This window comes from Saccharomycopsis crataegensis (genome assembly GCF_037102585.1).
Source record: "Saccharomycopsis crataegensis DNA, jcf7180000000098, whole genome shotgun sequence".
Lineage (NCBI taxonomy): Eukaryota > Fungi > Ascomycota > Saccharomycetes > Ascoideales > Saccharomycopsidaceae > Saccharomycopsis > Saccharomycopsis crataegensis.
The window spans coordinates 741627-758074 of NW_027043838.1; the positions used below are offsets into that span (position 1 = coordinate 741627).

At 38.5% G+C, this 16448-nt stretch overlaps 10 protein-coding genes across 10 annotated transcripts; 8 read left to right on the forward strand and 2 right to left on the reverse strand. All coding sequences in view use genetic code 12, as the record gives it.

The window, feature by feature from the left end:
• Positions 1–120: 120 nt before the first annotated feature.
• Positions 121–1149, forward strand: GOR1 (glyoxylate reductase; the record flags this gene model as incomplete). Its single annotated transcript, XM_064999580.1, has 1 exon — positions 121–1149. One exon carries the CDS (start codon positions 121–123, stop codon positions 1147–1149), a length of 1029 nt encoding a protein of 342 aa, XP_064855652.1.
• Positions 1150–1492: 343 nt separating this feature from the next.
• Positions 1493–2713, reverse strand: DASC09_059970 (Arp7 protein; the record flags this gene model as incomplete). Its single annotated transcript, XM_064999581.1, has 1 exon — positions 1493–2713. One exon carries the CDS (start codon positions 2711–2713, stop codon positions 1493–1495), a length of 1221 nt encoding a protein of 406 aa, XP_064855653.1.
• A 272-nt stretch (positions 2714–2985) lies between these two features.
• On the forward strand, positions 2986–3456 carry EAF6 (Eaf6p; the record flags this gene model as incomplete). The annotated part of the gene is made up of 1 exon (XM_064999582.1): positions 2986–3456. One exon carries the CDS (start codon positions 2986–2988, stop codon positions 3454–3456), a length of 471 nt encoding a protein of 156 aa, XP_064855654.1.
• Positions 3457–3904: 448 nt separating this feature from the next.
• Positions 3905–5419, forward strand: DASC09_059990 (uncharacterized protein; the record flags this gene model as incomplete). Its single annotated transcript, XM_064999583.1, has 1 exon — positions 3905–5419. One exon carries the CDS (start codon positions 3905–3907, stop codon positions 5417–5419), a length of 1515 nt encoding a protein of 504 aa, XP_064855655.1.
• A 1252-nt stretch (positions 5420–6671) lies between these two features.
• DASC09_060000 (uncharacterized protein) lies at positions 6672–8609 on the forward strand (the record flags this gene model as incomplete). Its single annotated transcript, XM_064999584.1, has 1 exon — positions 6672–8609. The coding sequence occupies one exon, from the start codon at positions 6672–6674 to the stop codon at positions 8607–8609; it is 1938 nt and encodes a 645-aa protein (XP_064855656.1).
• A 475-nt stretch (positions 8610–9084) lies between these two features.
• On the forward strand, positions 9085–10740 carry DASC09_060010 (uncharacterized protein; the record flags this gene model as incomplete). The annotated part of the gene is made up of 5 exons (XM_064999585.1): positions 9085–9118; positions 9700–9710; positions 9863–9892; positions 10325–10444; positions 10729–10740. 5 exons carry the CDS (start codon positions 9085–9087, stop codon positions 10738–10740), a joined length of 207 nt encoding a protein of 68 aa, XP_064855657.1.
• Positions 10741–11174: 434 nt separating this feature from the next.
• DASC09_060020 (uncharacterized protein) lies at positions 11175–12647 on the forward strand (the record flags this gene model as incomplete). The annotated part of the gene is made up of 1 exon (XM_064999586.1): positions 11175–12647. The coding sequence occupies one exon, from the start codon at positions 11175–11177 to the stop codon at positions 12645–12647; it is 1473 nt and encodes a 490-aa protein (XP_064855658.1).
• Positions 12648–12975: 328 nt separating this feature from the next.
• On the forward strand, positions 12976–14370 carry AIM24 (Aim24p; the record flags this gene model as incomplete). The annotated part of the gene is made up of 1 exon (XM_064999587.1): positions 12976–14370. One exon carries the CDS (start codon positions 12976–12978, stop codon positions 14368–14370), a length of 1395 nt encoding a protein of 464 aa, XP_064855659.1.
• Positions 14371–14685: 315 nt separating this feature from the next.
• On the forward strand, positions 14686–15351 carry DASC09_060040 (DsbA family protein; the record flags this gene model as incomplete). Its single annotated transcript, XM_064999588.1, has 1 exon — positions 14686–15351. One exon carries the CDS (start codon positions 14686–14688, stop codon positions 15349–15351), a length of 666 nt encoding a protein of 221 aa, XP_064855660.1.
• Positions 15352–15614: 263 nt separating this feature from the next.
• On the reverse strand, positions 15615–16205 carry TAF10 (Taf10p; the record flags this gene model as incomplete). Its single annotated transcript, XM_064999589.1, has 1 exon — positions 15615–16205. The coding sequence occupies one exon, from the start codon at positions 16203–16205 to the stop codon at positions 15615–15617; it is 591 nt and encodes a 196-aa protein (XP_064855661.1).
• Positions 16206–16448: the final 243 nt, after the last annotated feature.

The following is a 16448-nucleotide window of genomic DNA, read 5'->3' on the forward strand; positions in this document are numbered from 1 at the left end:
GACTTTATTCCTTCGGGAATTTCTCCTACTTCTCAGAAAAAAGTCTAAGGATCCATATCTATAACGTGAAAAAAAAAAAAAAAGAAAAAACTCCCAACATATAGAAAGACAATATAAACAATGACCAAAAAACCACTTGTGCTCCATACCGAACCTACCACTTTTGGTCAACAGCTATGGGATGATCTCGAGGAAATCGCCGAGGTGGTTCATATGCCCGAAACCACCGACCGTGAACAATTCATCAAGGACCTTAAGGGCAAGTACTCCGAATGTGTGGCAATTGGCCGAGGATATATTACAAATCATCGGGTTGGATTATTTGATGAGGAGCTCATTTCTCATTTACCACCTTCTGTCGCCTACATTAGTCACCAAGGGGCCGGGTACGATGCCAATGATGTTGCTGCTTTGTCCAAACGTGGGATCCAATTGGCCAATTGCCCAGGAGTAGTGAGTGCCGCCACCGCCGACACTAACGTGTTTTTGATGTTGGGGGCCATGAGAAACTTTGATTCCAGCCGTCGTAACCTTGAGGCAGGAATGTGGCCGACCACCGGGTCGGGGGCAGGATCGAAAATCGGGATCTCTCCCCAAGGTAAAGTGCTTGGGATCTTAGGAATGGGGGCCATTGGTAGAGAGGTCCGTGATCGGGTGTTGCCATTCGGGTTTGGGAAGATCATTTACTATAATCGATCAAGATTATCTCCAGAATTAGAGAAAGGTTGCGAATATATTGATAACTTGGACGATTTTGTCGCCCAAGCCGATGTCATATCGATCAATTGTCCATTGAACAAATCGACATTCCATTTGGTTGACGACGCATTGTTCTCGAAGATGAAAGAAGGAGTGGTTATTGTGAACACTGGTCGTGGGGCCATCATTGACGAATCAGCAATGATCAAGCATTTGCGTTCCGGGAAAATCAGAGCAGCAGGACTTGACGTCTTTGAAAATGAACCATATGTCAACACCGAGCTTCTACAATTTGAAAACGTTTTGGCAACGCCTCATGTAGGGACCAGCACTGAACAAACTTTCTATGACATGGAAAAACTAGTGGTGGATAATATCAGAGCTGGTTTGACTACTGGAAAAGTTTTAACTTTGGTTCCTGACCAAAAGTTTGAAGATTTTGGTTTGTGAGATTGCCGGAGAAATATTTTAAAGAAAAAGAAGTATCTAATCACTGATAATTCATTCAATAACCAGTAATTCATTTAATTGACACCCAATCCTGTGATATATATATATATTATATATATTATCCTCTAGTTCTCATAGACAATACATAGACAATACAATTGAAATAGATATAGAAATAATGCATGAAATTTGTTGGACAAAACACAAAATTAAGATAGACAAAGCTAAAAGAAAATAATAATAATAATAATAATAATAATAATAACACTGATAATTATACACCTTTTGGGAAAAACGAAAAAATAAAAAGAAAATGCAAAAATAGATAAACCCCCAAAAATAATCATTTGAATTTTTCAAAAAATCTATCTTCACCAAGTTCCAAATATTCTTTTCTTGACATAAACCCATCAAAGTTATTCATACTCGATAAGATTCCTGCACCAATCCATACGGCATTTTGTCTATCCAATAAGCTAGGGTTGCAGAAACAATTGATTTGGAAGTTTGGCAACAAAGAGTTCAATTCAAAATAAATTCTCTTTTCAATATCAGGAATAGAAGCCCCGCCACCACTGATTATTATATTTGACAATAGTTGAGAGATGACTTCTGGAGTATCTCTGAATTTGTTAAGCGAGTTCAATACAAGATCAATAATCCCTGGCACTGGGGCAGTAGGTTCATTATTGGCGACTTTTGTATCGAACAATAATGGTTTGAACAAAGTTTCTGTCAACAATAATTGTTCAGAGTTGATATTTATTATTCTTCCATCGGGAAGCTGATAGTTCTTGGTTTCGACTCCAAAATTGCCTAGATTCTGAGGAGTGATTTGAAATTGGGCTGTTTTTAGAATTGAGTATTTGAAATCGTTCAATAGGTTGGCATTGAGATCGAAATTTTTAAATGATGTGGTGACGTTAGGGAATTTCAATAATTTCTTAGAAACCGGGTCCGATTGAGGATAGAATGATCTTTTAAGATAGTTGAAAATTTGGAAATTCAAATAATCCCCCGCATATTTCGAATGAACTGCGCTCTTGGTTAGAATATTACCGTCTACCACCCCGGTGACGCTCATTACTGACCCACCAATGTCGATAATTAACCCATTGGATCTGCCAAGACCGTAGGTGATACAGAGCGGATTTTTTAAAAGACTGAAGCTAGGAACCTCGAATTTTTCAAATGCCAATTCCCCCAATTTCTTTTTATTCTTCTTGCTGTTCCAACTGACTTCTGTGGTAACCAAAGGATAAACGTCTTCTGAATCGCCATGGCCATACACTTTCAAACTCTTGAAGATATATTCCCAGTTTTTTTCCAAATTGTCCCAATTGTAAACCATCCCGTCATTCAACATTGAAAAAACCTCGAGATCTTGGTATTTGGAGGGTCTATTTTTGAGATATATGTCATCGCCAACGAAAATTTCATGGGATTGGGAGTTCTCACCGTAATTGGAGCTGAAAACTAATGGAGGGATTTCGTCATTTGAGAACCCGGCCCTAGTGTTAGTCGAGCCGTTTTCGATCACCACGGAAGGAATTGTAAAAGACATCACGGAAATCGAGCGATCTTATCTATATGATGGTATTAATTTTCGTGTATGTTTATTTACTTATTTATTTATTTATTTATTGATATATGGGGAATTACTGGGTGTTTTCATTTTTTTTTTGTAATTGTAATTTTTCTGTTTTTTACGCGAACATCCACACATCATCCATACATCAGCACACCAGAAAATTGTCCCCCCATCACGAAAAAACAACGTCAAAACGTCAACTAACAACAAACTCATCGATCGGCCATACATACTATTAGGCAAAAATGAGCGACGCCAAACAGACAGAATACGAGAAACTCAAGAAGAAACTTCATCAGTCGATCCTTGACAAGAAGAATATCGATAAAGAACTCACCCAGATAGAAGAAGACATTTATGGCAAAGAGACCCTTTATTTGACCAACACCTACCACCATTCGTACGGCAATATCATCAAAGGGTTTGACAATTTCCTTAAAACTGGGGGACAGTCGGCAGGTCATCATTCTGGTCTCAGTAGCCGAAGAAGAACCTCGTTCACTGATGATGACCGGATTTTCTCGTTAAGTAGTGCGGTTTACGTAAAGCATTTGCAAAGAAAGAACAGAGATGCTGATGATGGCGCGGGGAATATTGGAGAACAATTAGATGATATGGACGACGAAGATGACGAAGATCAACTGGCCTCGGCGTCGATGGCATCATCATCATCATCATCATCATCATCATCGAGGAAAAGAAAAAGAGATGTATAATAAAACATCTTGCCGCATAAAAATCCTGAAAACCTGGCAGTTTTCATTCTATTTCTATGCTTTTTTATTTTCTTCTTCTATTTTCCTTCTCCCTATTGTACCATAATAAGACCATCTGTATTATATTTGTCGATCATTTTGCACCGTAACTTAAAGCGGCTGTAGCCAGTACCGAGGCATCGGTGCTGCATAGATGAGAAATTTTTCAGATTGCAGTTTTTTCTTTCTTTGTCACTTCACTGTCTCCCATCCCAATTCATTATTATAATATTTTATATAAATATAGATATAGATAAATCGGCTGGGATTTATCGGGTTGGTTAACAGTCTTATCGGAATAACAAGAAATAATCATCCCTCCACCATCCAGTATACTCTTTCTCTTTACAACAAAATAAAAAAAAAAAAACAGAAAAAAGAGAAGCGGTTGGTACAAAAGTTTACAACCATGGCAGACGCAGCTGTGACACTAAGTTTATCGACGGCTATCTGGTCTTCGGTCAAACCGATTCTCAAAATCTACTTCATCATCTTCACAGGGTTTGTCCTCGCCCGGAAAAACATCTTGACCGTTGAGACTTGCCGAAATTTGTCGGATTTGGTGGTCACCGTTGCCCTTCCTTCATTAACTTTCAGCAAGCTCGTTGCTAATCTCTCTTACGAAGATGCCAAATCCATCGGGGTATTGTCATTTACCTGTGTTCTTTGTTTGTGTTTTGGTGGGATCTTTGGATTTATTCTTAACTACATCACCCCTGTGCCAAAGGTATTCTATTATGGGTTGATTTGCTCAGGGATGTTTGCAAATATCGGTGATTTGCCTATTGCTTTTATTCAAAGTATTCCAAGCGTGATTTTCGATAGTTCAATGGTGGATAAAGGAGTGGCATACATTTGCATTTTCTCATTTGCCATGATGTTTGTGTTCTTCAATTTAGGCTGTGCTAATCTTATCGGTTTGGATTTCAAAAACGATGACGATGATGAGTTGCCTTGTGACGTTACCAGTGAGGATAAAGATGCTGGTGACGGTGAAGTGTCTTTCTCTTCTTCTTCTTCCCAGATTGGAAACTCTGAAAACCCAGGTAGTGTTAGCGCCCAGCATTCAGCATCGCAAGCCAGGCCACGGGCCTTGAGCTCGGCATCCAGGCCAGCGGCATCGATTCTAACCTTAGAAACTTCAGGAGGAGTTGACGGAATTCTTCATGAATACAGCCAGTTCAATGATGCCGAAGAAAGGAATGCCATAGACCCATTGGATCAATTGAGTGTTGTACGGACTCACACAAAGCAGCAACAGGAGAAACCCGACGTTGATAACAACGATACTGAGTCCTTGAAAACCGTTCATAAAAAATCTTTTGTGGAAAAGTTTCATCTTTCGCCATTGTTATTCGTTCTTCGGAACTTTAAACGTCCTGCCTCGATTTCGGTCATTGCTGGATTGACGGTTTGTCTTATACCTTGGCTCAAGGCATTGTTTGTGGGATATCACAATCATGTCGATTACCCAAACGCCCCAGACGGGAAACCTGCCCTCCATTTCATCATTGATATTACTAGTACGATTGGTAATGCACAAGTGCCTTTAGGATTGACCATTCTTGGAGCCACCTTGGGACGCCTTGAATTCAAGACGGTTACCAAAGGGCTAGTCATCACCTCTCTTGCTATGGCGTTTGTTAGATTGGTAGTTATGCCGATTATTGGGGCAGCTTTGATGACCAAATTCAAACACTTGGGCTGGTTTAATGACGATATGGCGACGTTTTTGGCGGTATTGAATTGGGGATTGCCTTCGATGACAGTGCTAGTTTATATCACTGCGTTTTTCACCCCCAACACTGGCCCACATGTGCAAATGGACTGTGTGGCGATTATTTTGTTGACCCAGTACGCCTTCTTGATCATTTCGTTTCCGATTTTGACTACCTATACTTTGAAGCATATCTTAAGCGATTGAAAATGTACCTACTTTCATTTTTACAGTACTTGCTTGGGGTTTCTCACAGGAGATGTCAGATAGATTATTATTATTACTTTTTTTTTCTCATTTTTTTTTTTTATTATTTTTTTTTTTTTTTAGCATTATCCCACAATATAGACCTATTCATTAGACTTTTCTTTTTCTTTATGCATTTTCTGTTTCCATTAAAGATTGTTCAAGTTTTTTGTTATCTTTCAGCAATAATAATCTTCAAGAATATACAGTGTTTTCATTTTTTATTCGTACCAACCACCGGAAATTTGCCTTTGCAATTGCTCATCAACGAAGTGGGAATCTGGTAATTCTTTGCTTATATTTTAATATTATCTTTGAGGTGGGTTGAATTTTTTTTTTTTTTTTTGCTTGCTCAAGTGGCCAACAGCCATTATGTAACACAGTGATTACATTTTTTACTCGTACCAGCCACCTGTGTGTTCATATCACTGACAGAAAATAATTCATGCCATTGTGTTGCACTTCAATTATTCGATTCGCACTATTTGCAAATGAAACGCACACCAAATTTTGTCTTTTTATTGCTTTGAAACGCTTTTGATAATAGGATTTATGTAAATATTGTTGTAGGAACCACCCACCAAAGGTGATTGATTTATCTGCTATACGCACCACATGTTGACGAATGGTGTCTACGGGTGTTGTTTGCGGCTACCAGCATTCAAATTCAACAATCAGCCACCTGACGATAATGTTGCTATCAGTAGTGTGAATACATAGCAAAACTTCAGAGGCCCTTCCATCAATAATAGAGTAACGGAAGAACGGTGAACAATACAAGAGAATCTGATTTTTGTGCTGTCAATGGCATCTCATAGATGGATAATAAAATGCATCGAACTACAACATAACCAAACCCGGAACCACCTTGACACAACACTCTTAAAAACCCACAGTTTGAGATGCTTGAAATAGTATATACAATATATATATGAAGTAATGATATCATTTCAAAGGCTGTCTAGGCGTAAAGAAAAGAAATTTTAGAAGAACTGTTGCTGTTTTTGCTTCTGCACAGAATATGAAGGGATATGTATTATGTATTTACTAACCAAGGTATTCTATGTATTGCTCACAAAATTAAAGAAATCTAATAAATTGTATGGAGCAAACAAGATTCGAAGAAATTCAACTATAAATACGTCTATTGTAGCATCAGCAAAATTTGCAGCATTAGTATTATAGCATTTTCTCCAATCCGCATCCTCTCACAATGCTTTTCTCCGTTTATTTATTCTTTGTGACATTTGTTTGTTCTGTGCTTGCGTATGAAGATTGCGAGTACGATAACCTAGATTGTTTCCTGAAACCGTACGTTAATATTTTCCAATGGAAATATAATCTAAAATTACCATTTAGACAAGAAGATTTTGGAACGCCTTCTTTTTTCGGTGTTGAATCTTTTAACAAGCTGATGGTTCTACAAAACAGAACGATAGTGGCTTTTAGAGCGTATTTTTGGGCTTATGGTGGTGGAAGCTATACGTTCAAAATGAATGCTGCTGATGATGATGTTTCGATGTGGGGCTTTCTTGGTGCAGAGAATGCCTTCAATTGTGGTGACATGTACGAACCTATTGTTGGCTCAATGCCCGGAGTAGGTGCCTCCACCGTAACTTTTATCAGCGGTACTGGCTCTCAAAGTTACACGACTACTTTGAATTCTTCCTTGTATCCATTTCTTTTAAAATTTCAGAATAAGAATACTGAAAAGAACCTCACTTTTTCGTTTGATATCTTGCGGGATGGTGAGTCCGTGTTGTCCGATTTACTCGTTCCGACTGTGAATGAAGAAGAGTGTGATTCCAATTTGACTACCACATCTAGTACTACTACTACTCTGACCACTTCTACATCATCTGAACCTACTACCACTACCACTCTGACTACTTCTACATCATCTGAACCTACTACCACTACCACTCTGACTACTTCTACATCATCTGAACCTACTACCACTACCACTCTGACTACTTCTACATCATCTGAACCTACTACCACTACCACTCTGACTACTTCTACATCATCTGAACCTACTACCACTACCACTCTGACTACTTCTACATCATCTGAACCTACTACCACTACCACTCTGACTACTTCTACATCATCTGAACCTACTACCACTACCGCTCTGACTACTTCTACATCTTCCATACCACCTCCTACAAATCTGACCATTTCGTCATTGCCTACGCCACCTCCTACAAATCTGACCACTTCGTCATTGCCTACACCACCTCCTACAAATCTGACCACTTCGTCATTGCCTACACCACCTCCTACAAATCTGACCACTTCGTCATTGCCTACACCACCTCCTACAAATCTGACCACCTCAACATCTTCCATACCACCCCCTACAAATCTGACCACTTCGTCATTGCCTACACCACCTCCTACAAATCTGACTACATGGTCGTTGCCTACACCATCTGGACCACCTGAAGACCCTGATGTATCCACTACTTCAAGCCCAACCACTTCAGCTCCACCTTCCACAGACCTGACTACTACAGTTCCGACTACCTCAAGCCCAACCACTTCAGCTCCACCTTCCACAGACCTGACTACTACAGTTCCGACTACCTCAAGCCCAACCACTTCAGCTCCACCTTCCACAGACCTGACTACTACAGTTCCGACTACTTCAAGCCCAACCACTTCAGCTCCACCTTCCACAGACTCGACTACTACAGTTCCGACTACTTCAAGCCCAACCACTTCAGCTCCACCTTCCACAGACCTGACTACTACAGTTCCGACTACCTCAAGCCCAACCACTTCAGCTCCACCTTCCACAGACCTGACTACTACAGTTCCGACTACCTCAAGCCCAACCACTTCAGCTCCACCTTCCACAGACCTGACTACTACAGTTCCGACTACTTCAAGCCCAACCACTTCAGCTCCACCTTCCACAGACTCGACTACTTCAGACCTGACACCTAGTTCTCCTGTGTCTCCTACCTTCCCAACAACATCAACGACTTCTAGCTTCTCGACCGCAAGTACCACCCCATTAGAGCCAACTTGGAGCCTGTCTACTACCCCTCCAATTGACGATGAGTTCTTTAATGGTGGATGTGTCATTTATTGCTCCAGAGTTTTATCAATAGTGTCAGGCTTAATAGGTTATTTTGTCTTATAATTCCTTCTTTTTTCTACTTTTTTTTTATTGTTTTCATTTAATTAACTATATTTAGTTAACATCTGATTTTCTACACACTTTTCTAGTACTCGATAATAAGAAATTATAGTAATATAAATCCCTCACATACATACATATGATGAATTTTGTAATGATCTAACTACTTCTTTTCTCTTTTACTAACTCCATTCCATTATTCCTATATCTTTTATCTCCATTTCTTTATATTTTATCTCCATTTCCGAGATCTCCGGTTTGTTGTCTCATTTCCGAGATCTACAGCTTGCTGCCTCATTTCCGATATCTCTAGTTTTTATTTCCCTCGTTTCCTTTTTTTATCCCTTTTTATTACAAATAGGGCTTATTTCCCTTATTCTTTTAGATTCTTTTTCTTCAATATACTTCAAATACCGTGTTTCGTTCTAAGATCACTATTTGAACCTAACTAAACCATTACAAATTTAATTTACTTATGATGTTTTTAAACTTAGGAACCAGCTTTCCCGAATGTATTTTGACAGACAGCCTTTTTCTATACATCACAGACTTCAAGTTTAACATAGTAATATATGAATATTTCATGATGACCTCCCAAATAATATCAATCAGCAATTAGGAAGCTTGAGAGCTATGCCGAGCCAACGTTGGTTGATTTGATTTTTAGCCCAAAAAACTTTAGAGTATTTTGAAAACCTTCAGCTGTTTATGAATTATTGAAATTAGGCGTTGATTAGTTTTTGAAGATTTTGTAAGGGTACGTCGGTTAGAAAATAGCCATGAAATATTTCTTGAAAAAATCGGTTTGAGAAAAAGGTGAGTATTGGTATCTACTATTTGAGAGTCTTTGATATGTATAAGAATGGTCAATAGACGATGGCAGTTGTTATTGGTTTGAAAATAGAGTAGTCAAAATCTCGTGGGTATATCTGTGCAGATGGAAGATGCGAAATGGAGAGGATTTTTGTTGAGAGAAAATTGAATGTCTGGAAAAGTAAGTATCGATATGAAATATTTGATAGATTGTGATATAGATGCGAGTGGTTGATAAAAGAAGGAAGTTGTAATTGGTTTGAAAAATAAAGTAGTTAAGATCTCGTAGCGGTATGTATGTATATAAGTCGGTGCGTGAGAAATGGTAGGATATTTTTTGAAAAAAATGGATTGATAAAAAAGTAAGGTGAGGGAAGGGATATTTGATGGTATCTTATATGGATGAGATTGTAGAAAATGAGATTGAAATTCTTATGTTGTAGAAAGAAGAGAATATTCAAAATTTTGTTAAGGTATGTAAGTATATCAGTCCGTGTGCGAGAAATGAGAGTGATGGTAGAATATTTTGTGAAAATAATAGATTGAGGAAAATGTAAGATGAGGGATGTGATATTTGAAAGATTTTGATATGATTGGAAATGTGATATTGGAGTTAGATATTATTATTGGCTTGAAAAATGAGTAGAGTTAAGATCTTGTAAAGGCGAATATGTATGAATGTAAGTAGCGAAGAGATGGTGAGATATTTTCTTAAAGAAAGAGATTGAGAGAAAAGTAAATATCGAGATGAAGTATTTGATGTATCGCGATAAGATGGGGAATGTAGAAAGTAAGATTGAATCTCTGGTGTTCTGGAAAAATGGGGATATTTATTTAAAGGAGATATGCCAGTATGTCTGCGCGTGAGTGAGAAAAGGTAAAGTATTTTCTGAAAAAAAAAAAAGATTGAGAAAAATGTAAATATGGAAATGGAGTATTTGGAAGATTGTGATATGATTGGGAATGATATATTAGAGATGATTGTTGTAATGGTGTTTAGAGTTGAGAGAAGACGAATTTTGTATGTATGTATGTCAGTTGGAGGATTATGATGAGATATTTTTTGAGAAATTTGGATGGAGAAAAAAGTGAGATTGTTTGTGAAATTTTTGATGTTTATTTATATGATTGGGATGATAATATAAGAGATCGAGGTTGTTATGGTGTTGAGAAGTGATGTGATTAAATTTAGGAGATTGTATGTATATCTGTCGGAGCGATGGGAATTGAGTATTGTTTGTTTTCTGAGAAATTTGGTTGGAGAGAAAAGGAAGATTGTTTATGAAATATTTGAGAGATTTTATTATAGATAAGATTATAAAATAAGAGAGTGCGAGGTAAAAGTTTAGAGATTATGTAGGTTGGATGGAGATTGGGTATCGATTTATTTTGGAAAAAATGATTTGAGAAGAAAAGTATGATTGTAGATCGAGTATTTATTAGTTATTGATATGAGTGAGATATTTAAGAGGGAGAATGTACATAATATCCCTACAAATCTTCAGTAAATGGCACTCAATCATAACATATAATTCCATTCCACCCAATTGTATAGTGTGGTATACGGCTGGAGCCCACAATGTTGTAAACTCCGCGGTTTAAAGTAGCACACCCCCTGTTACTCACACATGTAGATAGAATCTTATTATACACAAAAAAAAGAGTGGTAAGATTCATCTGAAGAAAAAAATAATTAACCTGACCTTCTTAATAATTAATAGTGTCAATCAGCCAAATGTCAACGTCATTACAACCATGGCAGACGACGGTGTGTCCCTAAGTTTGTCAACGGCTATCTGGTCGTCAGTTAAACCAATTCTCAAAATCTACTTCATCATCTTCACAGGGTTCCTTCTCACGCGGAAAAACATTTTGACCGTTGAAACTTCCAGAAACTTGTCAGATTTGGTGGTCACTGTAGCCCTTCCTGCGCTTACTTTCAGCAAGCTCGTTTCCAATATATCTTACCAGGATGCCGAATCCATTGGGGTATTGTCGTTTGTTTGCTTTCTTGTCATGGGGATGGGCGGTATTCTTGGATTGGGGGTCAACTACATCACACCCGCTCCAAAAGTCTTCTTCTACGGGTTAATTTCTTGTGGTATGTTCACCAACATCAGCGATTTACCTATTGCTTTCATTCAAGGTATCCCACCGGTTGTTTTCGATACCCAGGCGATCGATAAAGGGGTGGCTTACGTTTGCATTTTCTTGTTTGCTGAAATGTTTGTGTTTTTCAATCTTGGGTGCAATCAGCTTCTCGGGCTAGATTTCAAGACCCAAGCTTCTCAAGATACAGATACAGGCGACGGGAGTATTGATGATAATGCTTCCACAGAAACTGAGAATCACATCCAAGCCTCCACTTCAGCAAGATCGCAAGCATCTAGCAACCTTAGATCTGTCCTGTTACACGCCTCTGCTGGAGCGCCCAGAAGAGTTAATGGACTCATTCGTGAATATAGTGAGGTCAATGCTGCTCCTAATTACCAAGGAAATGATATTGACCCATTAGATCAATTGAGCGTGGTGCGGACTCGCACCAGGCAGCTGCAGAATATTGCCGAGGTCGATGGAATTGAACCACGCGACTCAGAATCTTTGGAAGCTGCTGAGAGAAAATCATTTGCGGAAAAATACCATCTTACTCCAATATTGTTTGTTCTTCTGAACTTCAAACGTCCTGCTTCCATGTCGATCTTACTTGGGTTGATTGTTGCTATTGTTCCTTGGCTCAAAGCATTGTTTGTCCAGTATGACAATCATGTCGATTACCCAAATTCCCCAGATGGGAACCCTCCGCTCCATTTTATCATTGATATTACCACCCACGTTGGTAATGCACAAGTACCCCTTGGTTTGATCATTCTTGGGGGTACGTTAGGACGTGTTGAATCAAAAAGTATTTCCAAGGGGCTAGTTATCACCGCCCTTTGTTTGGCGTTGGTTAGATTGGTGATCTTGCCGATCATTGGGGTTACCTTGATGACCAAATTTAGAAATATGGGCTGGTTCCAAGATGATATGGCAATGTTTTTAGCGATATTGAACTGGGGGTTGCCCTCTATGACCACAATAATTTATATTATTGCGTTCTTCACCCCACTTGATGGCCCGTATGTTCAAATGGACTGCGTTGCCGTGATTTTGATGGTGCAGTATTTCTTTTTAGTCATTTCGTTTCCTATTTTGACTACCTTCACCTTGAAACACTCTTTGGGTTACTAGGGTCTATTTGTGTGTGTGTGATCTTTTATATATTTTACCTTACCATTATCTTACATTGCAATTTCTGATTATTTGATGGCTTTATTTTAAAACAATATCAACCTCGTGATGATTAATATATACTATATTATATATAGACCCAATATATCTTCTTATTATAGACCCCTCTGGCGATCTAAACGCACTCAGGAGATTTCCAGCGAATGAAATATATCAAGAAAACAAAAAAAAAAAAAAAAAAAATGTCAAGCAAATATAGGCGGCATTTACAATCAAAAATTTTGTGTTGGAACTCCGTTGCTCCTGTATATTAAGGAAAGAAAAAAAAATGATTGCTCAATTGTCTGGGACTTCTCGGGGAGCTGCCCTCGTTGGCGTTGGTTCTGGTTGCAACCGGTTTTTCCATCATTCTGTCTGTAGTAAATCTTCAATATCATCAACAGACACTTCAAGGACAAAGACAATAACAACAACAACGACACCGACTAAAGATTTGGAGTTTCCCCAGTTCGATACCATAGGAAACCCATCTACTTTAATGTTAATCCAGTCTCCGCCTTCTATTCCAGTCCATTTCCGTAAGGACTCGCTTGTATCACTCTACTTCCCTGACCAGAGCTTTGGCACCTCATCGCCGCTCAGCGATCTTATCACCAGTGAATTGAACTATTCTAGCATAATCAATAGTATTTTTAGTCTTTCGAGGCCAATTAGCTACCAAAAAATGATTTCTACCGTGCCGTTCAATGCAGTGATCAATGGTAATGGGCACGATTCAACTTTCAAAACTTTTTACAATTTAGAACTAGACGGTACTAGCGATTGGGCAATTCTCCCTCACGGGGCAATTCAAGCATACACCGGTTCGAATCTCATCATTAAAAATAAATTCCAGCCGGCCAAAGTTTCCAGAAAGCTTTGGAAGATTTTACAAAAAAACAAGAACAACACTGGCAGTACAGGGTTGAGCAAGTATCAACTTTATAACTTTATTTCGGGAAGAGGTAGTGTTGGCTTGGTTGGCAATGGTGAAATCATTGAACTTGATTTACAATATGGGGAATCAGTGGTGATTAACAAGGACCATTTATTGGGGTTACAGATTGATGGAATCAATGATTTGAATAATTTGGTATATCAAGAACCATTGTTGAATAATATGGGTACCACTGTCCCACAACTAACTGCAGGTGCTAGGGTCTCCAGTTGGGGAAAATTGAAAGGGTTGTTTTCTGCATTGAAGCCTGTACCGGCCGATTCTAAATCGGTTGTAGAGGTTAATATAACAAAGAATCGCCAAGTGGACCAATTTTTGACGAGTATAAAGAAGTTATCCCTCATCAGCTGGAATATTATTAGTAAGTCATTCAGTGGTATGGCGAAGTTTGGTGCAAACCTTATGACATCTGACGTCAAATATATTACGGTGATGGGGCCAACGAAAATCTTGCTTCAATCGAGTGCGAAGTCTGTTAGATTGGCGTCTTCAAGCTCGAAATTTTCAGCCTCAGGATTGGCTGGTACATTTTCGAGGTCTCTTCATAACACAAGCCCAGATACTACTGGTGGTAAAGCTGAAGATGCCGAGCTCTTGCCGGTGAAGAAAGAAGATATGTTGAGTTATGTTAGTATTCTGAATGGGAAAGCGGTATTTGAAAGCACTGAAAGCTTCCAGGAAACTGTTAATAGTATTGAGGCAAAGAATCCTAATCTCAAAAAGTGAATATAGAAATAGACGGGATTTTCAATTGATCTAATAATCAAAGATTGTAGAAGATTGTAAAAGAAGGAAACACCCATGGGATTGGAGTGTGTTGCGGGTGGGTGGCGGATCGATGGCGTATAAAATCTACCTTTTTTTTTTTTTTTTTGCATTTTCTGTTGTCTTTTTTTTTTCTGTTTCCTTTGAATGAGGGTTTCTATTTCTACTCAATTATTTCTCCTGTTTCTAGTCTTCCTTTTATTTCACAAATATTGTAACTTCTGGGATCAATTCATTTTTACTCAGCAATCCAATCAATTAGCAAATTACACAACAATGTCCATTCCTCCAAAGTTCTCTGGCTTAACCAAGATTGCCTCAAATTCTGCCACCGCTGCTGTGGCCCAAAACGTCAATTCCGTCGATATCTTTGTTGATTTCGTTTGTCCATTTTCCCGTAAACTTTTCGTGAAGTTCGACAATGAGTTGATCCCATTGATTTCCGAAAAGTACCCTAACCAATTCAAATTTATCATCAGACCAGTGGTGCAACCATGGCACGCTTTTGGGTCGTCCGTGACTTCTGAAGCCTTGTTGGCCATCAACAAATTGGCTCCAACCGAATCTTGGAACTTTACCAAAGCCTTGATGGAACACCAAAGAGATTACTTTGACACAGCAATTATCAACAACACCAGAAATGAACTTTATCAAAAAATCAGTAAGTTTGCTGTTGAACAATTGGACTTGACTAAGAAATACAACGTCACCGAAGAAGACGTTTACAAGGCTTTGTACATCCGAGAAAAGACTCCTGAAGAAAATGAGTACGAAAATATCAACAATGAAATCACCAATGATTTGAAATACTTTGTGAGATTCCACAGAGCCTTATCGGTCCATGTCACTCCAACCATTTCTGTCAATGGTGTCATTGCCCCATCAATTGAATCATCTACCTCGATTGAAGATTTGGAAAAGATCTTTAAGACCTATCTTTAATATTGAAAACCATATTTTACTTTTTTGTTGTGATATATGGGGAAAAATACATCGTGACAGAAATTGAATAATCTAAAATACCTTATTTTATTGTAGAACAGAAAATTAAGAGAGTTTCAATACACGTCAAACAATTTTTTTTTTTTTTTTTCTCCAAATATATTCTAAAAGAAAACTAAAATATTGTACATAACAGAACATAAAATCATCACAAATTAAGCAAAATAATAACCAAAGATAAAAAGAGAAGATTCCAAGCACAATCATCTGTAGAAATCAGGTCTATTTATATTTAACCCGTATTCTGACAACGCACTACCCAAATCGTCGGAAGTCAACACAATCTTCTCCTGCTTATTACTTCCTGAACCACTTCCACTATTAGCTAAAGGTTGTCCCGATACCAATGCTCTGGCCCTCGCTTGAGGGTTGGTACTGTTGTAAATGGCGCTGACCGATCTAATTCTCGAGTACTCGTACGCGTCAGTCGCGATATCACTGATGAATTTCTGGGTAGCAAGAGCCAAAATCCGCTTAATTCTGATATCTGAGCATTGTAACCCATTTTTCGCCAAGTAGAAATCGGTGACAGCATCGGGAATGATCGGGGCGTACTCATCGTTCACCAACTCAAGCACGTCTTTTAAACTCTTATCTTTTCTGGTGGTCTCTGGTAATGAGTCCACTAGCATCTTCGCAGGAACCTTGGCTTTCTTTGCAGCTTTCTCATTCTCACTTTTCACGGTTGACAGTTCTTGTTGTTCTTGTTGTTGTTCCTCGTGATCCACCAACTCTTCATCAACATCCATCTCTTCATCAACCTCTGCGAGGTTAATATTCAACTTCTGCGACATCCTTAGTAAATCTTATTATGTGTTTTATATTATGGAGATTAGATATCTCCTTGTGCCCTGGGTTTGTATTATTATTATTATTATTATTATTATTAATATATATATGGAATATATCGTGTGTGCCTTAGGATCTCTCTCTGATGGATAAAATTTAAAAATATTAAAAAAATCCGCCCGGTTACGCGGCCCTCACCGCGACGGTGGGAGTGATCCTGGGAACACCGGAAGGGAAGAACCCCAATC